The sequence below is a fragment of the Anomalospiza imberbis genome, chromosome 6, assembly GCF_031753505.1.
Source record: "Anomalospiza imberbis isolate Cuckoo-Finch-1a 21T00152 chromosome 6, ASM3175350v1, whole genome shotgun sequence".
Taxonomy (NCBI): domain Eukaryota; kingdom Metazoa; phylum Chordata; class Aves; order Passeriformes; family Viduidae; genus Anomalospiza; species Anomalospiza imberbis.
Window position 1 is genome coordinate 58,396,212 of NC_089686.1, and position 27,208 is coordinate 58,423,419.

The 27,208-nt window shown below is 45.5% G+C and overlaps 1 protein-coding gene across 1 annotated transcript in view; it reads left to right on the plus strand.

Moving 5' to 3' along the window:
• The window catches only part of MICAL2 (microtubule associated monooxygenase, calponin and LIM domain containing 2), a 114,329-nt gene that overhangs the window by 80,800 nt on the left and 6,321 nt on the right, over positions 1–27,208 (plus strand). The window contains exons 26-33 of the mRNA XM_068194658.1: positions 4,700–4,892; positions 7,859–8,031; positions 9,047–9,121; positions 12,998–13,095; positions 14,793–16,119; positions 21,594–21,688; positions 23,570–23,662; positions 25,073–25,166. Of these exons, the coding sequence (XP_068050759.1) occupies positions 4,700–4,892; positions 7,859–8,031; positions 9,047–9,121; positions 12,998–13,095; positions 14,793–16,119; positions 21,594–21,688; positions 23,570–23,662; positions 25,073–25,166 (2,148 nt within the window). The remainder of the gene's footprint in view (positions 1–4,699; positions 4,893–7,858; positions 8,032–9,046; positions 9,122–12,997; positions 13,096–14,792; positions 16,120–21,593; positions 21,689–23,569; positions 23,663–25,072; positions 25,167–27,208) is intronic.

The following is a 27,208-nucleotide window of genomic DNA, read 5'->3' on the forward strand; positions in this document are numbered from 1 at the left end:
TCTGCAGGCCAAGCCCATGGGTTGGAGTGCGTTTTGAGCAGCCCTGACCTCTGGGTGAGAGCCAACCCAGGTACAAGCCCTGCAAGCTGAAGCTTTAGGAATACTTCTCATTTACCACAGGGCTTGGCTGAATCCTTGCCCTGTAAGGAAAACAGTTGTTTCTCTGCCCATGTGAGGAGGGTGAGGTGAGTTTTGAAATGCAGACAAAGGAGAAATTGTTTTTATCCACATTTTTCATCGTGTTTGAGTGGGAAGGCCAGATGAATATGTGATTGTTCTGTTCAAATCACTGGCTGTGTTGGTGCTGTTAAGTAGCTGAAGGCAGCTAAGCTTCACTGCTTGCATAAAAAAAATTTAAAACCCCAACCACCAAACAAGCAAACAAACAAAAAACTCCCCCACAAACTCTAAAGTCATGTTCTTTGCTCCAAATGCAAGTCAGTCAAAGACTGGGGCAGGGTTATGGATGAGCAGGGTCATCCTATGTGAGTGACAGCAAAGTAAGGAGGAAGTTAACAGCTGAAGGAATGGAAAACATAAATTCCTTTAATCCTGTCAGCACGTTGGAGCTGGGTACACGCAGACCCTAAAGCAGCACAAACACCCCGAGCTATGCTGGCTGCAGGACCTGCAGCTCCTGACCAAGCAGAGCCTGAGGGCTGCCGACAGCCCCAAAGCACAGGCAGGATTTGGGAATTAGCACACTGGCTCCTTGGCTGGCTCAGGGAGCTTCAGCATCCAGAAAGGGCACAGCACTTGTTTCCACTTTAACCACTGCTGAGGGACTCTGGTGGCGTGTGCTGGTGTGACAGACCTGCCCTGGCTGTGACACAGCACTGACACCTTCCCACACGTGGCTTGACCGTGCTCCTCCAGCCCCCTTCCATGGGTCAATTGAACGTTTTGGCCAAGGATTAGTAAGGCCTCCAGTCCAAAGTGTACTGTGGAGCAGGCAAATTCCCTGCTGGAAGTCTCTAGTGTGCTGAGGCACAGGAAGTAGGAAATGTGGAGTGAGCATGATGGAAATCAAACTTACTTCATTTCCATCGTGCTCACTCCACATTTCCTACCTTACGCAAATGCTATTTTGAGGGACTGTTTCCTGAGGACTGGGGTTTCCTCTGATAAGACCCCTTGCTGCCACGCAGAGGTCAGTGGCACGGCACCACTTTACACAGGCAGGAAACGGGGCTGTGCCTTTTCCATCCTGCACATGGGATGCCTCTGCAGCATTAACTTTTTATAAAGCTCAGTTACTCTGACTCAGTCTCTTGGCTTCTAGTCAAAAATCTCCTGTCCTGGGGAGGAAATGATTAGGGTGCTGGAGCATCTCTCTCATGAGGACAGGCTGAGAGATTTGGGCCTTGAGAACAGATGACTGAGAGGGGACCTCATCAAAGTCTACCAGTATCTGAAGGGAGGGTGAAAAGAGGGCAGAGCCAGGCTCTGCTCAGTGGTGCTGAGCACTAGGACAAGAGGCAAGGGACTGAAATTGGTGCACAGGAGGTTCTACCTGAACACGAGGAAGAACTTCTTTACTGTGCAATGGCTGTGCAGAGGAACAGGTTGCCCAGGGAGGGTGTTGAGTGTCCTTCACTGGAGATACTCAAGAGCCAGGCACAGACTTAGGAAAGGACTCAAGCAGCAGCAGCCTGAAGTCCTTCACTAGCATTCTGAGGTCCTGGCAGTCTCAACCTGCACTATGATGGGAATCAGGGATCTGATTCCCTAGTTTCCACCCTGAAGTCAGAATTCCAGAAAATCAGGGTCCTCCTGCTCGGCCTTGCTGTGCTGACATCTCACTGAGGACCTTGCTGGTGCTGCAAGGATGGGTGGCTGTTCAGGATTCAGGGAGAGCTGTGAGGCTGGAACTTTCTGAATGACCTACTTCTAATTTAGCCTAACATCTCTCCAGGAGCATAAACGTGTGCCTCACCCTTATGTAAGTACTCAACCTTTGGGCTGATTCATCAGAAATTAGTTCACATAGCCCTTCTTCTCTAACTGCGCAAAGTAAGAGCTGTAAAGAAGTCCCAGATTTCTTTTTGAATGCTTTGTTTGTATCAGAGCATAACTTCTCCTTTTGGATCCTCCTCAAACGCGAGCGGCAGTGCTGGCCCGTGGCACGGGAGCAGTGGTGGCCGGACGGATGTGTTTGCACTGCTGTGGGGGAGCAGGTAATGACTGCCAGGTGGGATCCAGGCCTGTGGAGCTCTGGGCTGTTGTTTGGATTGGCCACACTCTCTCCCCACGGTGCTTACACGAGGCTGGCAGCAGCACATCCCTGCTGCCTGAATTCGCTCCGGATCCCTGCTGTCCTCAGGGATTGAAAACTCTCCTGCTTCTTAGGAGGGACCCTACAAAAAATCCCAGTGGTGTGGGACATCTGGGACATCTCTGCTTTCTGATTGAGCCTGTTAGCCGAGGTGCAGCCCTGTGATGAGGGACAGAGGTTCTAGCATTAAACTTTCCCAATGCCCTGCAGAATGTGTAAGCCAGTGTTGGAGTTAATGTGCACATGTGGGTGTCCCATGCACTGAAACACCAAGATGGCCTAGTCTCTGCTTTTATGGAGCTGAGTGCAACATAATTTATTCAATTTATATGTCTCACTAAAATACTGATAAAATATCTTAGTAAGGAGTGGGTTTACTTTCAAATCCTAGAGTGGTTTGGGTGGGAAGGCATCTACAGAGGACTAGTCCAAGCCCCCTGCCATTAGCTGGGGTGCTGGTCCTGAGCCTGGTTGGTATCACTGTGAATGTAAACTTAACTTGCTCAGAAAGGGCTTTCCTGTTTTAACAGCCTTCTGAGAGGGTCAGCTTCTGGGTGCAAAGTTCAAGAAGGGGAGAGATTGAGATGCCAGAATGAAATTTGCAAAAAAAAAAAACCAAACCCAAGAAGAATGCAATAGAAAAAAAGCAAGCACAGAAATTTATCTCTTCAGAGAGGTAATGGTGCCATCCATCACTGTCATCTGTTGTCCTGGATGGCACCCTGAGGTCCTTCACCAGCTCTGACTACTATATGTCCCTAATGGTTGGAAACTGGATGTGCTGCAAGCTATTGCAGGGGGACGTGTTGACTGGAAATGTGTTCACGTTCAGGAACCATGCTAGGGATCACTGTAGGTAGTCTGTCTGTCTGTCTGTGGGTTTTGATGGTCTCCAGCTGTGTGTCTGTTAGTCATAAACATGTTTTTTCCTCTTTCCTGGTAGTGTGGCAGGGAAAGCATAGTGAGTAGGGAGGAAAGGAACATACTGAGTGTGCAAGCCAACGGCAAAACTGACTTTCTTTAGCAGCCACTTGAAGTGACCTTGGGCAGTGTTTATTGCCAGCATGGGTGCAGAATTTATAGAAAGAGCTGGCAAACTATTATTTGCCTTTGCTTGCTCTGATTTTCATGTAAAATGCAGCATCTTTTAAGGAGAAAGTTGAGTTGAAGGATTTGGGGTTTACAAATTGGCTCAAAACACTGATTTTTACTTAGCTGCTGGAGCCCACAGCATCCTTGGGTGGGTAGCCTAGTTGGGCCAAACTAGAAGTCAGACATAAAAATCAGAGAGGTATGAATTTCTTCCCATTTCCCAGAGGAAATGAAACCTCTGCAGTCAAGAAACACGTGGCTGCTGTGGTGCTATTGAGCTGGATGTAGGGCCTGAGCACGTTCAAGATAAAAACTCCTGCAAGGAGAAGGATGGGGTGAATGCAGTCCTGCAATAAATGGAGGCACTGCAAGTTAAATAGGAGTTTAATTGATGTTAACTAGATGGTCTGCTCCAGCAGGTTAGAAAATAAGCCATGTCCCAAGTTTGATATTTTTCTCCCAGTTACACAGGTGTAAATTAGAAGCACTGGTGTTGAATTGGATACAGTAAAAGCACCACACATGGGCAGTGAACCAAACACAGCCACTCTCCTGGAGCTTGTCATGTGTCCCTTCTGCACCCAGCCCCAGGGAACTTTGCAGCTGAAAAGTTTGTATCTGCTTGAGTGGGAGATTGTGGGTACATAAGGTTGCTCAGAAATGAAGGATTTCACAGGGAGAAATGGTCTCCTGTCTTAATCACTTGGGGTGAGCGAGGTTTTAGTCTTTATTGCCCCTGCCTGAGTGTGAAGTTCAGGGACAGCGCTGTTCAACTGCTGGGATGCCGCTTCTTTTCACAAATCAGGGTCTGTATTTGCTGTACCCAATCAAAAATGACCTGAAGGGTCTGTGTTTATTTTGCTCACTCCCACTGTCCTAAACTGACCTAAACTTGCAGTGTGAGGCTGAAGGTTCATCCACCCAAGCAAGGTTGGTTCATCTGCCTCCAGCCACACACACAGGTCCATAAGGAAAAGAGCCCATAAATCCCTACTTGTGTGGCTGGCTCGTGTGGCACTGCTGCCACCAGGCACCAGGCTGATGTCCATCCCACTGAGCAGCACCAGGACCCGCAGCTGCAGAAGCTGAGGCTGCTCCTGAAGGTTCCTTCTCTCTGGATCCAAGCTGAGGAGCCCTGACAGGGCTGTACTGGGCTGGAGGGGTGTTTTTGCCATGCCAGGCTGTCAGTGCACACACCTTGCCTGTGCTTTGGGGACAGCCCAGGACCCCAGGGAGAAACCACCAGCCAAGGACCACTCAAGTGCAGGGGTGAGGTGCCCCATGGACTCCCTCCTCCCCTAACAGCCTGCTGTCACCTTTGTGCCTTCCCAGGCTGCTACCTGCCTGTGGCTGATGAGCCCACCTCCCCCAAGAAGGCGAGGAGCATCCCTGAACACCACGAGCTGGAGCGCTGGTTCTCACCCCCTTCACCCGAGTGGGCCATCGTGAGGGTCATCCCCGAGGAGGAGATGGCTGAGCACAACCTCCTCGCCGTTCGAGTCATGGTCACCAGTGATGCTAGCAGGTACCTTAAAATACAAGTAAACCTACAAGAGCAGTTTGGTTTTCTCTGGAATGCTAAAGAAAATCGTAACAAAATATAGTTCTGGATGTATGTACAACTAGGGGGATTGGGAGAAAAGAACCAAACAAAAAAAACCCCACAAATGCTCAGAATAACAATTGTTCTAAACTGCAGCCATGAATCCCCACAAGGCACATGAATCACTTTGCAGGAAATGTTCAAACATTCCCATCCCACACAGGGGCCTGAATCAGAGGGATAAACATTGCTGTGATCAGCTTGGGTTCAGCTCTTGGAATGGACAGTTTTTGTTACACAGGGATTTGGGCAATGGGTGTGTTATGGCAAAAGGTGCATCCTGTGACCTGGCCACCTCCCACCTTGGGCCTCATCCTGCAGCTCCACACCCTGGGCCTCTCCTGGGTTTTGAGAGCCTGCCCATCCCTAAGAAATCTGAAATTTGATGAACCTTGGGGAGCTGTCAGAGGAAGCCAAATTTCTACATACTTATGAGAATATATTTGCTTTTGGGCAGGGTTCTGTGGCAGTTGATTCCATCTAAAGATTGGATTGGTATCCCCTGAGTAAAGCACTTTTCCTTACTGAGAACTAAACAGTAAGAGGGGGAGTGAAAAACAAAAAGGAAAAAAGGCAAACCCAAGAGTCCAACTGTTACAAACACTGCTGCTCTGCAGGGAAGCTCATTCAGGTTCCCCACACCCTCTAAATGCCCACTTGTGCTGCTGTGTGCAGCTTTTGGACAGCAACCTGGCTCTGAGAAAAGCAACTTTCTGCTATTCCCCGAGGTGGTTTTAAGTGGGGTTTGTGCTCTGTGAGTGCTTGGTGCTCTTACAGGGAAGGATGAACCTGTCCATGAGGAACTGGAGAACACAGGGAAGGGTTTTCTACCTGTTTCAAGCTCCCCTGCAGAGCATGTGCTCGCATCCCCTGCTAACACCCTGCAGCTCGTGGTGCCTTGCTGGCGTCCAGGCAGCGATGAGAGCCGGCTAATCCCCCTGATCTGAGGGATCAGCTCCTTCCCCCGTGGCTGGACAGCAGCGCCTCTGGCTCCCTGCCAGCAGGACATGGCACAGGGGGTGACAGCACAGCGGGTGCCAGTGGCTCCGAGGTAAACGTCCCACTGCCCCCTCTGCCTTGGGCTGCTCCAGCAGGACAGTCCCTGCCTGAAAGGGGGGACAAGAGAAACAGCAAGTGACAAATGGCACTGCTGAGCTGGCTGCAGGAACTCGGTGGGACTGGGAAAACGACCAGTTCGGTGACACAGCTTTGCAGTTCAGGCTTTAGGTACTGTGAATAATGACCCCCATTCCAGCAGAGACGAGAGGAGAAACCTCATACTAGAGCACCTCCTTACCTCCTTGCTGGCCAAGGAAAACACACGTTATGCTCTTTAAAGCAGAAAGATATCAATCAATGTTAATGGCAGGGCTTTTTTCTTTTCCTTTGGTGTGGCGTTCTGCCCGATCTCAGTGTGGTATCTCTCCATCCGCACAGGGTCTCAGCTATCAAAGCCTTCATGTATTTATACTTTTACATATATATGTCTATATCTATCTGTATGGTTGACATTGCTTGAAAGTCAGCTTAAAAAGTGTGTTTTAGCGTGAAATTCAAGGCCACTCTGATTCAGCCTGCTGAGAGAGCAGTGCACCTGGAGAAGTGCTCGCTTGCCTGCTGTCCTGTCTGCCCTGGCCTCCCAGTACTGTTGGCTTGATCTGGGTGAAGCTGGGGGCCAGGATTGGTGGGTGCTACCCAAATGTGTGGTTTTATACAGGCCTGCAGCCTCTCCTTTTCCTCTTCTTCCTCCTGAGTTGTGCCCTGGGCTGTGACAACAAAACCCTGCTTTCTTCTGTATAAGCACAGAGCAGCATTCTCCTGCCAAGCCAACAGGAGTTCTCACGGTGTGAGCTCCTCTTCTTTTGAGGCACAGCTATTAATCATCACAGTAAATCTAAGAATTAGGTTGGCAGTATGGTTTGCATGCAAAAGAGGCTGAGTGGGATCCTGCTGCACTCATGTGTGGCAGTGGGAATGGGGTCACATCAGAAGGGCTGATGGTGTCTGTTCCCTACAGCCTGGACTTCAGAGATGAAAGAAATGGCCTGATTATTAGAAAAAGGGCTAATAATCACCTCAAACAGTTATTGTGCCCTGAGGCAAGGTCGGGATGTGCATGTCATCCACATGTGTGTTTATGTGGTGTATTTTTAATTGCATTTACACAAGGGGTTGCCATAATCTGCCTCTGTGATCAGCTCAGGTGCCTCCCTGCACTGCTCAGTGTTACATGGGCTGGCCCTGCAGCTCCTAGGAATTAGGAGAGTTTGTTTCCTTCTTTCCTACAGACATATTTGCACATTTGAAGGCTGCTTAGGTAGCTTCTCTCAATCCTCTTTCTCTAGACTTATGCTTAAAATTTTCTCCAGCTTCTTGACTCAGCCTTGCTTGCTGGGTCTGTGGCTATCCTCACACCTCTCCTCTGGGCTCCTTTCTCTTCTTATTTTCACAAATCTGCAGGAAAAAATGTGAAAAGTGTAGAGTTCTGACCCTTGTGCATTGTTTCCAGGCCAATCACAGCATTGCAAATGCTGATTCCCTTAGTTCATCCTGCTGCACAGCCTTGCAGGCAGAAGTGCCTGGCTTTGCTGTGTGAGCAGTGAGGGCTTTCACCCCAAGTCCCTCTCAGCAGCACTTTGATTCCAGCTGCTGAACGTTGTGAGGGTGCAAATCCAGAGTCTGATGGGAATGGGATAGCTCAGCTGGGTAGCACCTACAGCAAATCACAGTCCTGTCAATAACGGTGATGAAAGAAGGAAAATGAGGACATCAGCTTTGGCTGCCAGGCACCTCTTCCTCTGAAACACCCACACTGCTGTCGGGGCTCATGCTGGTGCTTGTTGCACCCCCTGAAACGTCCCATTTCCATCTTGCCCTTTTCCCTGTAGCTCTGAGCTGGAGTCTGATTTCAATGGGGACTCCTCGAACTCGGAGGTGAGCGAAGGCCAGACCTCGCTGCCAGAGCCCCCTGCCTGCTCCAGCCCCATCCAGAGGTGGGCATCGCTCATCAGGAGCCCCGTGGTGCCCGAGGAAAGCTCCAAAACATCCAAAGTCGCTGATGGTAAGCAGTATTCTGACCTGGGCATGACCAGCAGCTTCTCTGAGGGTGCAGGTAGGACTGGGGGAGACTTTTCAAAGTGGAGGGTGCTCCCTGCAGTGTGACCAAGTTATCTTTTTGGGGGGGTTTCTGCCTTTTTGGTGCTGGAACTCAAACACTATTTCCATAGTGCAGGGTAACCTGGAGGAGCTGTGCCCCGTGCTTGGCTTGCAGGGGTGGGATGAATGTTTTCCCATCAGTAAAATGTTAGGATGGTGTTAGGCAATGCAATATCTGCAGCACTGCCTAGGCAAGGGTGAGGCTGGGAATCACTAGAGAGCTCTTCTTGCAACAATTTGGGTTTCTACAGGTAGGTGCTGCATGGTTTTGTAGCCAGTGAAAGTGCAGGGAGGAAAGGATATAGCTGGCCGGGAGGTGGGGAGACGTTTGGGAACAATCTGCCCTCAAATGGAAAGAAACTCTTTTCTGGAGCTGGTCAGAACTAAAAGATGTGCTAAAAACAGCCAAAGACATTGCTCTGCAGAAAATAAAAGGCCACCAGCATTCGTTTCTTTCCATCTCCCACCACCCCCACATTCATATATGCATTTTTAATCCCAGCAGAAAAGAGGGGATTTTTTACAGCAATTTAAATCAACCCTTGAATAATGGAGCCCTTGTTTAAGGCAAAAGGACAGCAGCAGACCCCAAAACGTGCGCAGCTCCATGTAGCCACTAAAGGATTTTATCCCTCTTCTTCCCCAGTTTCACGCCGCCCCATCCCTGGCGGTGGGGTGCTTTTCCTGCCACCCTCCCCTGGCTGGGTTTGGGATCAGTGCGAGGGATGCGGAGCTGCTGCCGCATCCCGCGGCGGGTGCGCGCTGCCCTCTCCCGGCTGCAGGCTGCTCGGGAAAAGGGACCCCCTGCCGCCGGGAAACTGGGCTTTTGTTCCTCCACTCCTCCGTTTTGCCCAGCTCCACTTTTGCTCTCTGGCTTTTGCTGCATTAGCTGACCCTGTGTCCCTTCTGTTTCTGCTCAGCACTCCAGAGAGCCAACAGTTTTCAGTCCACGGCGTTAAATAAGTATCAGAATTGGAGGAGAAAAATCCAAACGAGTGAGTAGAGCCTGAGAAGTGATTGTATCTTCTATTCATGCTGTTTTCCTGTCTTTTAGTTGTCTGTTTTCCCTCCTTTCCTTTAGAATTTTTGATATTTTGAGTCACTAGTTTTTGAGTCACTAGTCACTACTAGTTTTGTATTTTGAGTCACTAGTTGAGAAAACAGACATCTAAAACACACCAAATGTTTCTTTCCATTTTCTTACCCTCAAAAGACCAAACTCCCTTTCTGGGTGACTGTTCTCTGTGTAACTATAGCCATCAGCGGGTGGTGTCCACTTCAGTTCTCCAGATGGGAACCCACACTCCTGTCCCAGAGCTGCACATTTTGTCTCTAGCCTGCCTGCCCTGATTGCTTTTGATCAGGCGGGACACTGGGTCTGACCTGGTGTCACTCATTAGAGGTGCTCCTGGACGTGCCTGTTGACACACTGCCACAGGTGCTCTGTCACCTCTTTTCTGTTGGGAAAAAACTCCCAGGTGATATTTCTGGGTTGTTGAAAGGGAGAAAGCCAATCCCAAGAGGTGAGATGGTGAAAATAAGTGTTAGTGCTTCTTGTCCTCTAGCAGTTTCCCTTGGTTTGGGCTGACCTGCCTTTCCCTGTGGAAATCACACAGGAATGCAGTGGTTTTGATAGAGATTGTGCTCTATTCACTTCTGAAACAGAGTGTGGTCACCCCTCTCAGCTGAGGCTGCATAGATAACCTTCCTCCTGGGCTGGGGTCCCCGGACAAGACACTCACCCTCGGCTTCCCCCCTGCTGCTTGGGGCTGGATCTCCCTCCTGCCTCGGCACAGCCCTCAGCAAGGGCAAACACTTTCCTGCCAGTGCCCTAAGGAGTGACAGGTTCCTGCTGGGTCTGGCCTCACCAGAGTGGGGCTGGAGGAGCTTACCAGCACCCCAGAGCCCCTCAGAGCTCTGCTAGAAGTGCATTTGTGTCTGGGAGCCAGGGGTGTTGGCAGACTGGAGTGTGAAACATGGATGTACACACATCCTGCAGCAGCAGGGTGGGATCTGTGCACGGGTCTGAGTGCCACCGTCTCTGGGCACAGAGACAGCAGGATTTGGGAGTGGTGGGGACAGCTGCTCTTTAACCCTGCCCTAAGCTGCCCTCTGCAACTGCTGCTGCTCAGTGTCCCATCTGCCTTCAGAGAAGTTATGGCTCTGCTTCTGAAGCAAGTAGGAGCCCCGTGCCCATGATGACCCCTGTGCCCATGTGCCAGTGCTCAAGCAGAGGCATTTCAGCTTGCTGGCATTGAATGCACAAGAAAGCTTTGATATTATTTGCAAGTACCCACTGTGGGATGAATTTTTATATCTCAAATGATGTGTTTTTTCTTCCTGGCATCAGCTTTGCCTTCAAGTCAGATGCACATGAGCACTGTCACGACCCACCCACAGTCCCCTGGAGGCCTCGTGTGCCTCACATGTGGGATAACTCAGTCAGTCTCAGTAGAGCATCCACAGGGCTATTTCATGGTCCTGACAGGAGGCCCCCACCAAGCTCTGTGAGGGTCTGTCCCTGGAGAGGCAGACGGGACAGGGCTGCATTCCCTGGAATTCCCTGTGCCACCAGCCACGAGGCTCTGCCATCCTCTGAGAGGCTGTGTGGGGTGTCCCACCCAGGGGAGGGCTCCCCCATGCCTGGCATGAGAAGGTGGAACAGGGTGTCCTCAACATCTCCTGGCATCCCCGTCAGCCTTGGCTCTGCCTCTTGAGTAAAGCACGTGGGCAGAGGCACAGACCTCAGAGTTTGGCTCCACCAAAGGCTTGGATTTAAAGTCTTGCCTGAATTGATCTCAGTTTTTAAAAGATCAGTCAATAATGATTCATGATCCAGGTTTGTATGTGGGGTAAGAAAGATTGTTAGAGAGGAAAGCAGGAAGACTGGAGGGGTTGTCACTCTTAATTCTGACTGATTTTCAGCTTGTTCTTAGCAAGGGCATTACTTAATGGTTTGCCAATTAATTTTTCCATCATTTTGTTAAAATCTTCCGTGTGCCTCAAGGGCTCTAGAGGGAGCTAAAAGCCTTTGAGAGAGAAGCGATGTGCTGCAGGAGCCTGCCTGAACCTCAAGCATGCTGTTAAAATGAGGTGTAAAGCACAGTCAGCATACACTGGGAGCAGAATAAAGGCTTTTTTTATTCTCTGGAGGAAGACTGTAAGTCATAGTTTCTATATTTAATCCAGTTTGATTAAAGAAATTCATATGATCATCAGTCACATGAAAAAAACTCTGTCTCCTTTTCAGACATATTTCCCCAAACACATATGTTTCATAAACAGCACAGGGTAGGCAGCCAAGGAGAGGAAATCAGTGTCATGGCTATATTGGCTGAAAGGCTCAGAGCAGGATATTACCTTTCAAAACCTTTAATCCCCATTGCACGGCCACAGGGAACGCCGTGCTCTTAATTTATCTTGGGATATTGGGCCAAGAAGATCATGATAGTGCCCTAGGGAACTTTTTTGTTTTTTTTTTTTTTATTCCTGTTTTGAAAGCAAAGCTGAAAATACAGGTTCAGCATCTTGGTGGGAATGAAATTGTTTTCCCTGTGACAGATGGGGAGCTGTGGCTTTATGTGGAACAATGTTCTCCCGTGTGCAGGCCTGTCCTTGTAAGCCTACCTATGAGAGCTGGGGTGGGCAGCAGTTCTCCCCATGGATATGAGCAGACCCCTGGGCTGGGGGTTTTATGCCTTCCTCAGTGTTCCAGCTGTCACTGCTGCAGCACTTGCATTTCCCCTCAGTGTCCTGAACCATCACATTTGCTCCTGCCAGGAGGCTTTAGTGGATCAGGCTGAAGCCCCCTGGCTCACTCATGCAGGTGGTGGTGGTAGTGGCTTTTTTATCCTAATTGTGCATTCTCATGTTTTCCCATACTCAATTACAGAATATAAAGGTCAGCCTCTGGTTGCCATCCCTGCAGGAGCTCCTTAACAGGCTCCAGCACAGTGTGTCTCTCCAGTCTTGATCAAACATAACAAGTAGCATCAAGATTGGATACAAATAGGTGAGACACTGAGAGGAAACTCAGCCTCCCCCCACCCTGGCTTTGCTGAAGTCCACATGCAGGAGCTGCCCTCTCTGTCTCTGGAGTGTTGCTTTTGTCCTTATGCACCTTTTAATCCCCATGTAGAAGAACCAAAGTTTGCATGGATTTCACAACTAATGGTTGGGCTTGGGAGTTAACAACTGAGCTGTAAATATACTTGTCCAGTTATAGCTGGACATGATAATATCTCGGATCAGGGATACTTTTGTTTGTCCCAAGATTATTTGTTATGTAAAATTCCCATAGGCACAAGTAGTGGAAAGTTCTGCCTCTCTTCAGGTGCAAATTGCCTCCTTTAGTAATTAATTACCTTGCCTGGTCCTAGGAGAGCCCCCATCATACTGCCTGTTGTCCTGGCTTGGGAGACTTTTTTCTGTCCTTACTGCCTGCAGGTTCCCATTTTGTCCCCATTCTGAAGGACAGCCCTCTCAGAAGTCATCCATTTTCTTCATTTCTTGGAATTGCCCAAAGTTCAAAAGTCACAGGTTGTTTTGACTGCCTCTGCTTCTGAGGCCTGAAGGCCCTCTAAAGAGGACTGGCTTTCCAGAAAGTTTCCTGGAACTCAAAAGCTGCTTCACTACATCCAGCCAAGAAGTGGAAGCAGTTCAGGTCCACCGCTGAAAATATCAACATGTGTTTGGCACAGCACGCACACACACACATGAGCGAGGCCATAAACTCCAATGTTGCAGGTCAGTTCTTCAGGTTTAACTCTACCCAGGAGGCTGTTTAATCTTCTACTCTTCTTCTTCAATTGCAGACTTCATTTAAGACAAAGTCAATACCAGTGGGAAGGTAAAAGCTGTGTCTTTTGCAGGCTTTCCTCTGCTGTCAAGCAAGAAACCTGGGCTACACAGGAAGGACAGCTCAGCCAGCTGCCAGAGTGGTGCTGCAGAGGAGCACTCCCAAACACAGGTACGAAGGAGAAGTGAGCAGAGCAGAATGCCTGTGACCGCTGCTGGGGCATGTCTGCTCTCAGCAGGCTGTCTCTGCTCCTGTAGTTTTGGTCCTCACAGTAACCACTGAGGATGGAGTAGATTTGTACTGTACGTAGGAAAGAGACTTGGATTTGATGTCATCATTCCCAAATCAAGCGGCTGTGAGACTCAGGCCTCAATCACACGAGGAGTTAGCCACTAACCTGTTGCATCAGTCATAAAATCACAGAATAGTTTAGGCTGGAAAAGGAATTCACATCTGCCACTGCCCAGGAGCATCTCCTGTGTCCTTCCAGACCTCAGATTTCCATGGTATTTTCTGAAGGTTTTTTATTTTTAGGTTTTTAAGAATGAGGAAAGGTGGACCTGTCATGAGTGCAGCACTGCAGGAGTCATGACTGACCATCCTGAGCAAAGAGCATCACGTCCCTGGACTCCTAGAGCCAGTTGGAGCAGGGTCCAGCCCACATCCTCTGTGCCCTGGACAGTTGTCCTCGCCCTTGGGTTAAACATGACTAAAATTACTTGACCTCAGGGCCTGTGCTTGGAAAAAATCAACTCTTCCAAATCCACGGTGATGGCTGAAATCCGGTGTAGGACAATGGGGCCAGGAAGGGAACTGTCCCAGGAGAGCAGAGCTGCACAATGCTGCCTGGCCATGAGGAGAGGTGACTCCATTCAGCTCCCGCTCTACTGGCACTGCTTAGTGGCCTTTTTCTTACTCTGAAAAGCAAGGATTAAGAGGGTGTTTATTTGTTTATTGTGTTCCTTACAATTTTTTTTCAATCCAAGATCGTGGCCAGTAACAACTTTAGTCATCAAACAGAAGTGTGAAACAAAGTGCAATCATTATTGCCTTACTTCTGATGCTTCTGGGAAATGAAAAGTCAGACAGATTAATGGCTTCACCCATGTGAATTTGGGTATCTGGCACATAAGTGTTAGCAGGATTCAATCTTCACACCATCCATTATCACATAGCACTGATGATACAATGCCTCCCTTTTAAGAAGGAAGAACTCTAGTTTCGTTCTACTGGCTACATAAAGTGGGTATTTATCCCTGTTACTATCTTCAGCAGAAGATTTTGGTGGCTGGAGTAATGAATTTAAACCTTTACCAAAGGAAAAATAATCACAAGAGGGAACTAATTTAATTGTTTAAAACTGCCATCTTACATTTTACAATCTTTTCTGGGTCATCTCTTCCATTCCTACCTGCGCTACATAAACATGCAATATTAGAAAAACATTTAGAGAGGATGAATAATGGTCTCTTTTGCTTGCTCAAAACTCTAAGGTGATGCAACTGGAACACACAGGAGAATAGAGCAGATCTGCTATTGTCTGTTTTCCTGGAGATAGGACTGTTTCTTTCTAAAGAAAATATTAAAGGTAATTCATAAAGATATGACAGATTCTTAGCATGAATAACATTATTTTTAGACTATTAAAATTTCCAGTAGTATTAGATCTCTACTCCTAGAGAAATATTAGCCCTTTAGGGAGAAAAGCTTTTCTCACATTATCATCTACATGTGTATTTGTGTATAAATTAAATATTATGTTCATTATTATTATGTTGAGGTTAAAATGGAATAAAATATTTTATGAAATAGAAGCTACACAAAGCAGTGTTTTTATATCCCTAAAATATTTTTTATGCACTTCACAGTTGGCTTCTTACAAGAAGCCACCAGAAATTCTAAGAGGACATTTCAAACCCTGCAGCCCAGTATTTCAAAGAAAAGAAGAAGCCAAGGAGATGCCTGAAGACACACACTGCTATGTTCCCCACTGTCCTTTTCAGAGCAACACCACAGGTTCTCCACGAACATCTCTTGGGAATGAGGCATTGGCTGCTGATTTCTATGAGCCTGAAGACACAGACAGTGACACTGGGACATGCTCAGCCTGGGACTGGAAGGAAAAAACACGGAAATACAGCTCTGAACCAGAGCACTTTACCAGCAAGACAAAAGCACTGTCAACTCTGGATTGGAAAGAGAAAGATGGCAAAAATACCAGACACCCAGAAGAAAAGCTTGAGCAAGAATTAAAGGAGGCAAAACAGAGGCTGGGGCTTCATACTCAGCAGCAGCCCTTGTATGGCTCAAACAGGACAGACCCAGGTGGGAGCAGTCCAGGGTGTGGAAACAACGGAGCCCCATGGGCTATGGAGAAAAAGGATGCTGGCTGGAGAAAAGAAGAGTTCAAACGCTCTGGTTGTCCTGGGCCTCTCTTATTAGCAGATGGTGCTCCACCAACTTCATCAGTGGACACAGAGAGTGCTCTGAGTATTCCAGATGTGGTTCCCAAGGAGCATGCAGCCACCCAGCCAAAATCCCCACTGAGGCTCATAGCCAATGCTATCAAAAGGTCCATTTGGGAGCCTCTAACCTCAGCTCCAGAAGGATTAAAGCAGGACTTGGACAGAAAAGTCAAAGCCTCTTCAGAACAAGCCTTCTTCAGCTTCCCCAGCACTCCTGGGTATTCCCTAAGCCAAAGGAACATGAACAACAATAACACTCAGTCACAGGATCCTAAAATAAGAGAGTGGGCAGGAAAATATGTAGGAGATGGGAGCCCTTACTCAAATCGATCTCATTCTTCTGTGGGCTCAGAAGGGATATCCCTAAGGGATTACAGAGAGGAGGTATCCCTCACACCCCACAGGCCCTCCAAGACAACCCATATACCTCAGAAACCAGCTGGCACTAGGATGGAGGAAGTCCCAGGACTCCTAGAAAAGTTTACCTTTGAGGACAGTCCTCTAGGGACTCCCATGGATGAAATATGTATCCGTAAGAAAAAGTCCACTCTTCTTTCGTCTCCAGAGCCCAAGAACTCCTTCCAGGACAGTCTGGATGACTCTGCACAAAAAGGGTCACTCTTCAACAGACTGAGAAGCAAAGCTTGTGAAAGGGAACAGAATTCCTTGGTGTCATCTCTGCCTGTCATTAAGGACCATTCTCCAGAAAGGTTGTGTTATCCTTTCACAGGTGAGGACCCTAGTGGAATTACTTTGTTATTATTATTACTGTTATCATTATCATCATTATTATTACTATTATTATTGTGTAATAGCATTTAACCTTTAAAAGACCTGTGTGTGACCGTGCAGGCACACATCTATGGTGTGCTGTGTTTATTTTCTAGTTATTGTCTACATAAAGAGATTTAATAAATACATTTTGTGGCTAAAGTTTAGGAGTTGCTGCAGATTTGAAGGAGTGGAGTGGATTTGCAAGCAGAACCAGTTTGCTGGACCAAAGTTTGGTTTGCTGCTCGCTATTGTTGGGACATGTTTGGGTCAGGGAATTGCCCTCAAGAGGTGGAAGGGGTGGCAAGGCAAAGTGGCATCTGGGCAGAGCAGCTTCTGCAGCGACACTGAGTTGTGGAAGGGGGACTAGAGCTGGCAAGCAGAAGGACAAGCACTGAAAATTCCTATTTTTGCAGTGCAGAGTACATTTGTTTTCCCTCCCATGAGGAACCAGAGACTGGAACAGTATGCAGCAGCAAGAAGCTTTGCTCTGTGTTTGTGCTTCCTCAGCAGGTGTCTCCTCAGCTCTGCTCTCAGAGTGACCATGCTGTGGACATAGTTTTGGGAGCTTTGCAGTGTCATTAATATCCCTTTGTTGTTCAATTTGAGAGGAGAGAGCACCTTATTGACCTCCTCTGACCTATTTGTGAGTCTATCTGGGCAGTGATTAAAAGGCATCAATTTTCTTGTTTGCTTGCAAGAGCAAGGTTAGTATTAAAACTGCAGACAAGTCCAAGAAATATTGATGCCAGACCAAGAGCAATCTGAGTGATCATAGGCTCAGAAAGAATTAAGTGCAGCACAGATTCAGGTGTGAAATATGAGGCATGAGAGCTGCACCCACCTGTCTTTCTCTGTGATTCATCTTCCCAGTGCAGAAAGACCCAGGTATTTAACTAAATAACCTATTGAATTTCGTCAACACGCCTGTTTGTCTCTTGCTTTATGAAATTGTGATCCAAACTGTAACCCCAAGATCGCTGCTGTGCCTCAGCAATAAAGCCTGTATATAGAATGTAAAGTCACTGAAATGTTCCCAGGGAGCTGCCAGATCCTTTAGCATCCCTTCTGCTTCACAACTGCCACAAACTGTGAGAAAGATACAGTACGTAAGCCACTTGATCTGGAGCTCATTAAAACTGATAGAATAGCTCCTGATCTCACTGCTAAATTTATGAATTGGATCCTTGGAGCATCCTTTATCCAACAACTCACAAAACCAGGCATTCCTATTGAGCCAGAAGATGTTGAGGACTGAACTGAAGCCACAGAGAGTTGCTAGTTCACACATCTCACTGTGTTCTTAAATGGAAGGCCTTTTCAGAGTCTGTACCTCATCACTGCTCGTCAACTAAGCCAACCTGACTTGCTCTTAACTAAATGAATTGCAGTAATTGGTAAGTTGTGCTTACACAGAAATGGGAAAGGTTCTTGCAAGTTGGAATAATGCTATACTTTATTTATGCTGAAAATATTTTGAAATAACATGCTGGTGTAACGTGTTGCATTCCTCTGCTGTGCAAGCCAGAAAAGAAATTATTAAATTATTACAATTATTGAATACAGACAATGCAAAGTCTGTTTAGAAAAAAAAAAAAAAGAAAATGAAGCTCTAGTCTAGTCATTTGCCCAGTAATCTGTTATCTTCAACGTTTCAACATCGTAGCTCTCTGAAGTTTTTAAAGCATTCATATATGAGTACGTCTATATATAGTAAAACTAGTAAAGAGCTGAGTCATGTTTGACTCTCAGAAATGGCATTTCTGTCTCATACAGGCACTTGTCAGAGGCCCAGGCTTGGCAAACTTTAGTCATGAAGTGATGACAAGCTTTAGCCCACACTTCTTGTTATTATTTTCCTCTTTTGAAATTTACTACAAATTTCAGAAAATTTCTTTAAGGAAGAAAATACTCCCAGCCCCTTTCAGAAGCAAATTTAATGAGACTCCTTCTAATACTCCTCTTTGCTCTTTACAGTAGGGCTTTCCTATCCTGTTTGGGGTCAAACTTGCTCTGTGCAGGTATGGTTGGTATTGCATTGCACTGGTGTTTTCTCCCTCAGTGGCTTGTGGATCCAGAGAATGAGCTGGGTGATAAAAGTCCATGGGCTTGAGATGAGCCTGGGCCAGCTCATCACAGAGAAAACCCCTGGGGAGTAACCAAGTACTTAGAAACCATTTCTGATATTTAATAGGTTCTGTCCTCCTGTCCCTTCCTGCCATGTGCTCAGCCCCCAGCTGAAGCTCAGCATGAAGAAGCAATCTTTGCAAAAATGCAGAATCTTAGCAGCAGATTGCCTGTGGCTCAAACCTACACCTGCAGTGGTACCTTCCATATGGCTCATTCCAGTTTCTGATGTCCAGCCTGATTTCAAGGCTTTCTGCCTAACACTTCCCCTCTGTTTCATAAGAGCTTGTCCTCAGAGACACTTGGAAATTTGGGGCTGTGCAGAAATCCAGATGCACAGACTACCTGTGTGAGACCTAGACAAAGCTCACTGAATTAATGGGGGTTCATGCAAACTTTTCAGTCAGAGGCTGGCTTAAAAAAAAAAAAAAATCCAAAGTTTGCCTGTAGAATATACAACTGTCCACAAATAACCATGCTGGACTTCCTAAGTACTATTCCAGATTTTTGATTTACTGCACAAATATCTTTAAGGCTTTTGTCCTCTGATGCTTCCTTTGTGTTCCAACCTGCAGTAAAACTCCCACCACAAAACTGAACCATAAAATTGTTCAATCAAATGGCTAACTGTTCTCTCCTAAGCCTACCTGACCTTTTGAAATTCAAAAAAATGCCAAAGTGCCATGTTAATTACTGATAATTTAAGCAGGATAACCAATTCAGCTGATGAGAAAATTTAACATGCTTTGAACTCACTTTGCTGATTTTGTGCACTCTCAGACTGGGAAGGGATTGTTTGCAAATGTTTCAGGTTCCCATTACTGCCTTGCTGTGCCCCAGAAAGTCTGTGTGTTTGCAGTGTTCTGCTCAGTGAGGACACTGCTTTTGCACTGATTTTGTATTTTAGAAGGGGAGCTGAGGCACCAGAAAATTAATTACATGCATAAGGCCACATGAGAAACCTGTGGAGAAGCAGAGATGTGAAACCAAATAGCCAAGTCCTCTCTTTCTGCTGGTCATTCTTCTGGATTTTTGCTGGCCATTCTTTCCATTTCCTACCAGCTTCCATCTCATTTTGGACACCAGTGCCCCAGGAGATATATGTAACTTTATCTCTCTCTTTTGTAAAACACCATAGTTCTTAAAGTGGTCAGGATTAATCCCATGACTTTACAAAAATATGCAATCTTGGACAGTTATGGAGGAAGCCAACAGATTAATACAGCATTATGTTATCAAAACAGTTCCTGCTCCAAGACATTCTGTGAATTTAGGCTGCAGTAACTACATGACACAAAAACACCCCAGGAAAGAAAGGGAAGTGAGCTGTGACAGGCAGATTGACACCAGTGGTGGGTTTTCCCTAGGAATCTCCAGGACAATCAGTAGAGCTCCCACATCTAACACAAGGGATCACCTTATGAGCCTCTTCACATCACACCTCCCTTGTTTCTCAGAGGACCTCAGGTTTCCTGGGAAGATGAGTACCTTGGATGTTCATGTTAAGGGCGAGGTTCTCAAAAGCATTGCACTTTCATCTGAGGTCTTGTTCCATGGGGAGGGAAAGCTCTAGTATAACATATGCTAATTTGGATATGAGGGAGTTGCTAGACTACTCAGGAAATAAGAAATATGTAATAAATAACTCCAAGTCTGAAGGAATGAGATGCCTGGAAAGTGAAAGCCCAAGTCTAGAAGACTTGAGTTAATATTTGGAAAAGAACCTACATTTTTGAGATCAGTTCTGCAGCAGGTCAAGCTTTAATGCTTGGCATATTGGGAGGCAAATTATTATCATCTAACTTCAGTATTGCAGTTCTAAATTTCAGATTTTAATGACTCAGTAAAGTCCCTAAGTTTGAACATTGTTATGTTTGTTTTGTCGAAATTCTCACAGCTGTTGGCTAAGTTCTGCCTACCCCATGCTGTTTAGTTTGAGGGGTTTTTGCATTTTGATTTGGGGTTTCCTGTTGTTTGTTTGTCTTACTGTGCTGGAGCAGGCTGCTTCTCCTCCAGACCTTGAGCCCTCTGAGCCTGCAGCTTCACTGAGCACAAGGGCTTCTAAAGTCCTTGGGTGCTTCTAAAACTGAGATTGCTGGAAAAAAATAAATCAGAATTTCTGCCTCAAATTACTTGGATTTGCTTTTATTGCTCTACTGTCTGGGATGAAACATTCCATGGATCCTGAGTTTAAATTAGGGCTGGAGGCAAAAGTCCTACTTCAGTCCTGGGACCCAGAGCAAGGCGAAGAAGAAACATCTACACTGGGAGAAGGGGAGGAGATTTTAATCTGAATACACCTAGAAAGCCAACTGTTGCCTTGTAGATACAAAGAAAAACTAACACTGTTAGCTTTAAATAATGTACATTTCCAAGATGCCCAGCTGTTAATCATTAACCCTGTAGCAGGTTGAAGCATAGACACAGATGTTCCAAAAGCGGTTTTATTTTCTGAATTAAAGAGAATGAAGCTACGCATTAGACAAATTAAGAAGAAATTCAAATATTTACACCCAGTTGAAACAAGATGCTGGAAAAACAGACATGATAAAATTGCTGCAATTAAACGTAATTTAATTTATAATTCTGAAAGCATGTTTCTTCCAAAGGCAGACTTTGAGTTTTCCTTATGGAGTGTATTGTTGTGATGTACAGATTTTCCTGACTTCTTATGGCATTTTAATCAACAGCCCAATGATGTGATAATATTCCTAAAGCAGAAAAATAAGTGACATTTGTTTAGACATAATTAATGAAATATTTATGTTGCATGAGGCTGTGTGATAAAGCCCTGTTCTCTTAGTCCATTTGCTTCTGATTACATTTGTGATTTTTTTATATGACCAGACATTCTGACGCCAACTATTTTACACTGAGCAGATGTCATGTAGTAAAAATGGGTGCCAGATGCTACAAGCCACATAAGGGTAATTTGTTTAAGAGCTGGCTCAGACTTTGTGCATTCAATTACACTGCATAGTGAACCTTATACAATCATTTGGGTAATATGGCTAACTTCAGATATACATTTTAATGAATGTTGAGTGCATTCAGAACAGTGTGCTACATGCAGGGTGCTCAAGGAATTAATTTATTTGTTTGTAGTACCTAGAAAGAAATAAAATAAAATAAAATATATAGCCAGACAGTTTTTGACAGGGATCAAAAATTTAATTAGTGCTGTCAGCTGAATTTCCAAATTGCACTAGGTGCTGCTGATTAGAACTCAGGGCAGGTGCAAAGTGTCTGTTTAGGTTAAAGAACAGCATTTTTTGCTTCACTGACCATTTTGTTATTGTGCTTTAGGATATGAATACCTACCTGTCAGAAAACAAGCTACTGAGTATTCTACTTCATCCTCTGATGAGGAGTTTGAATCCAAGCCTTCATTAACACACAAGGTAATCTTGAATTGGAAATAGAAAGGTATTTCCTTAGTTGGGTTGTATTTAAAATTCATCATATGATTTTGATCTGAAACACGCAGCAATTCCTTGAAGTGGGGAGTGGAACGTTGGAGGTTACATGTCATGGAGAGAAAATACATTAAGACAGATGAACATCAACATTTCTTTTACCTCTTTGGACCTTTAATTTCCCCTGGTTATACCAGTGCTGACAGGGGAGGTCTTAATCTGACAAACAGAAATGTTTCACTGAAACTGCTTTGAAGCAGATTCTTAAGTGGCCTTAATATGTAGCCCAACAAGCAAACTATTGAAAAAAATAAACCAAACCGATGCAGATTTCCTTTGAGGGAATACAGATTCATTTGAGAAGTGCTGCAGGCAGGTTGCCTGGAAAGCACTCTGTTTGTGGCTCACACACTTGGGCTGATTAGAATAAAGTCACACCCAGGCCCTGTACCCCAAAAGGGCCAACAGCAGGAGCCAGGGGGCTACAGCACCCTGAACCTTCCACACCCAGCTCTGAGGTGAGGAAACACAGCTTTTGTTGTCTGGATAGCTCGTCAGAAGTGTGTTTATCTCTTTCCTGTGCAGAATATCAGTAAATGTAATTAATAGTATGAGGTGGCCTTCTGATTTGCTGTCTTTGGGGGTGGGGGGAAGAGGAAGGAAAACAAAGTACTGAAAAAGACTGAAAAATATGAAAGCCAAGTGGGACTTTGAATGGAAAAAGATGAACCAAAGCACAGCAATGTGTGGCAGCACTTGGCCCCAGTGGCTCTGTGTCAGGATGTGCTGAGATGGCAGGATTCTTCATTCATCTTTCCTGTTACAGGAAAGACAATCTGTAGTTCAATAATGTTACGGTGAATTTAAAAAGGTTTAAATAAAATAGAGAAAAGAAGGGAGGCATGGGAGCAAACTGGATAGAAGTGACGCCCAGCAGTTCAGGCAGTCACAGAGAGGGCGGGGAGAAGGCAGAGCTGCAGGAAAGCTGCCAGAAATGGGAAGAAGGATCAGCTGTTGCACATGGGCATTAGCAGTGATTCAGTTTTGATGCACATTCTCCACTCGGTGTGCTTCTTTCAGCTGCCCTCTACCATCCCTTTTCATGCCAGTTCTGGCTGCTATTTTGCCAGTGCCACGATTTGTATCTGGCAAAACTTGGTGGGAAAAAACTTAGGGACTTCCTGGTTGGTTAATTTTTTAATGTTGTCTGGTCTATGGTGCTCATGTATCCTGCCTCCTCAATAATGTGCTCTAACCACAGCCTTGAAGCACTTCAGGACAGCTTGGGTCAAAGGGAAGATGGAGAAATGGCAGGTGATTCCCTGCCCAGCCCTGCAGCATGTGCTGTCCTGATCTCCCAACAGCAGCAACAAGTGCCCTGGGGAAAAGCAAAAATCTCTGTAATGCAGCACAGAAATGGCAATAGGGAAGGTTTCATAGGGCTTCAAGTAGTGTCCCATGATGTGAATTTACCACTTTATAGCTCTAGCAATGGAAATGGGTTGAATTTCCTTAAATTGGTGCTTTGTCCAGCCTGTGTATGGCCATGTATAGTGGGGTGTTTCATACAGTCAGCTTTGTGATTTGGAAATGTTTTATTGACACTCACTTAGGGTTGCCTCAGGAGCTTGTAATGCTTTAAAGCCAGCATAGCAAATGCATGTAAATGTTCCTACATGGCTGCTTCCCTTTGGCCCCAGCAGCCTGCAGTAGCTCACCCTGCTCTGGGCAGGGGATGGGGTCAGGCTGTCCCCAGGAGTCAGTCCCAACCTCAAAGGCTCCGTGCTTCTGGGTGAGCTTTGAGGAAAGCTGCAATGGCATACTTATGTTTGATTGCCTTTTTCTTTCCCTCTGTGTCTTTTATAGGCAAAAAGGGCTCTCAGAAAGAGAAGGAAGCTGGAGAAGGAGACAAAGCAGTTGATTAAACAAGAGGAACTGAAGAGGCTTCACAAAGCACAGGTGAAAATGTAGCTGGCAGATGTCCCCTTTGTCTCCCAAGAGTGACTCGTGAGGATGGGGTACCCAAAACGGGGTCTGCACCTCCCCTCACTCCCGAGTATGGCTCACTGCCCTCTGTGCTGAAATCCCCCCAGCCATCAGCAGCAGGAAGGTGTGTGTGGCAGGGCCCTGCATCTCTCTGGGGGACAAACCCATGTCAGTCCCTGGAGATCATCATAATTACCATCATAATTTTGTAAATGTGCATGAAGAACAAGAGGGAATAGTGACTGGCAATATGAGAAGGGAACTGAAGAGGGAAAGACATAGAAAGGGAAAATAACATCAACCCTGTAGAATGTAAGAATCTCAGCCATTACCTCTGTGCATTACAGGGGAATACAAAAAATACAGTGATGGCTTTTGTTCTCTCCTTGCTACAACAACAAAAGTGAATCATTTTTTTCCCTTAATGACAGAAAGTCACTTCATTTTATACAGGTCCTGATATTCAGAAAATGCTAGGAAAGCTCTGGACTCTACTGACGTGTTATTTCCAATTACAGTTTAAGATTTGTAAATGCACTTCTGCACTATTTGATCTCAGATGTATCATATTTAATACATGGGAAGAGAAGCTATGTTTTAATTTTTTATCTGAGAATTGTAAATTATCTCCAGGTAACATTAGATGCATACGTGACTACTCTTGTTTTAATGCTTCGTGGAGACAATGAAGTCCAAACTTTTTGAATCATCTTTCGTATTTGTTAGGCTGTAGTTGAGGGCTTGGCTTGGAATGCCCTAACACAGCCCGAAATGTGAACTGCTGAGCATCTGTCTTTGACATTTCAACCTTTTAAGGTGTTTCATGCTTTTTATCCCTGCCACACCTCTAAAAGTCTTATTTCAAAGGGAATGGACAATGGACGTAGAAATCTTTCCTGAAGTACCACTGAATTGTCACAGCTATTAGACCCTTTTCTTTCTGGGTCAAAAGCTGGTGAAATATGAAAGCAAACCAAACAAAATCCCATGGACAATAAAAATAGCTAGCAGAGCTTTCAAGCTGTAAACCTTCCCTATTTATATGAGCTTTACTAATGTAGTATCTCAGAATATGTCTCTGAATGTGAAAGTATTGACTTTTTACACCTTGTGAGACACAGAAATGTTATGATCTCTTTTTTACAATGGGAGAGCTAAAACTCAGAAAAAAACTGAGGTTCTTTTGGTGCCTGTGATACTTACATGAAATTGTGATAGACACCTAGTGCCACATTTAAATTGCTTAGGTGCCTGGTACACTCAATGAGTTGGCAAGAGCCACGACTCCTCCGAGACCTTTCCAAGCTGTTTCTCTAAGCACTGAGACCATCTTTTGTCTCTGAATTTTTTGTCTGTAGCTTTTCTATCATTACATTTTTGCAGGCAATCCAGCGCCAGCTAGAAGAACTGGAGGAAAGACAAAGAGCTTTGGAGATTTTTGGTGTCGAACTGGAGAGAGAACTAAGAGGAGAAGCAGGTACACAAAGCAGTTTGCTTGTTTAGTGGTGGGATTTTTAACCTGTTCCAAAGCAGAGGGTTTTAATGGTTGTCATGGAAATAGTTTGGTGCAAAATCTGAAAAGGAACAATAACTGGCAGGACAAAAATGATTGATAAACCTTTTTCTCTAACTCTCTGTTAGCTCAAGCACCTTTACATTGAATGCTTTAAATTTTCTGTTGGTTCTTATTGACCATGCTATTGAATGTGAATTTACATTTCCCCCAACACTGCCCCCTCTTTTTTTTTTTTTTTTTTTTTTAAATTTAAGTCCCATCCTGAGCTTAATTTCATCTTGTGGAGGGAACCAGTGAGGTTTCCAGGAGCTGTATCTCAGTTACCAAGCCAGCAGTAGCCCATGCCTAGTAACGGAGTCTTTAATGACTTTCCTGGAGTGTGAAATGCCATTAATATGATTAGAGCCAGTGGCCATGCTATAGCAACAGCAGCCTGCAGGCACACACACAGACCCCAACAGCACAGCTTTTCTCCCAGTGGGCAGATAATGACAGGGGTGTCCCTCTGGCCCCAGCTAGAGGCAAGGTTTCCCCTTACCTGAGCCGACACTCCCAAGCACCCAGGGTTGTGGGATCCTGCCCCTGGCCCAGCCTTGGCACTGCTCCCCAGCACATACAGGGTGAAGCAGAGGGACAGGACCCCCAGGGGCTCCTGCCAGGCTCAGAATGGGGCTGGGAGTGTGAACCATGCCCATAAGGGACTTCAGAGGGGGCTGTGGGTCTGTGCTGAAGGAGCTGACAGACTGATTGCAAATGTGTATTTATTTACCCCCACTTTCGAAAACTAAGCCTTGTGTTTTCCTGATAGGCAGTTGCACAACATGGAAAACCCAGATATGTTTTGGCACCTGATCTTGTTGTTGTCTTAACCAGGCAATCCAGTCCAACCCCTCCGTGCTGGCCTTTTTAATGCTGTATTTCATAGCAGCTCTCACCCCTATTCTGACACTGCACTAATCAGTTCACCAAGACAGCATTCACCCAACCTTTTATATTTATTAACTGATTTCCTAGAATTTATCATGTTAGTCTATCCCAAATTTTATTTTAAAATTTATCATCTATTTTTCTTAAATGAAATCATAACCCTTTATCAAACAGCACCCCCCTTACCGCCCATGAGAAAGTCTGCTAAAAAGGCTGTGAGAATTTAGAGAGTTAGCTCTTTTCTTCTGATTTGTATAAAGGTGGTTGTTTTTTGTAAACCTCAAAAATATAGAGGAACGAGAAGCTTCTAGCTCTTGGGATAGACACCGAATACCAGGATAAATGGCCTAGAGCCACTTCTTGTTGTTGCTGTTTTGACAATTGCATTTCCTAAGGAAGGCTGCCTGCCAAGAGATCGATGCTTCTCATTCTCTTACCATCCCTGGTAATTGGATTGCCCTCATTAAGGTGAAAGTAGTGTTTTTTTTTCTCCCTGTTGATTGTTTGTGTGTAGGTGGCCAGTTACAAATAGGGCAGATTCTGAAACGTAGGATGTTACTGTCTCTCTTCTGGTGCAAAAGCACAAAGTCATGAGCTTCCCAGACAAAATGTGAGTGCTTTGTTGCTCATAATAACATGTGTGTAATGATGCAGGAATTGGTGAGTTTAATATTCTGTTCAAGCTTCCTAAAAATAATGAGCATTATTTTTTAATGAATGACCAGTGTTTATTAGGTTAAGTTGTATTTAAGCAGGTCTGCGCTTATGCAATTCAAGTGATTTAATAGGTATTATTAAGGTAATTAGAAAACGATCACAGTTCAGCAATAATATTGAGCTGCAAAGGTTGTGAATAACCAAATTTAGAGGCAGGCCTGCAAATACCAGTTTTCAGTGACATTTACGCAACTCTCCTCTAATAATTCTGTAAGCCTGGGATGAATGGCCTCTTTGTTAGGGGGAGTTATTCATTAGCTCCTCAACTGAATTAGAAGAGAACATGCGTGGGTGCGAAACAACTGCCATGAAGACTGATGAGCAAAATGAGGTTTTGATGATCTTGTAATTGTAGTGAC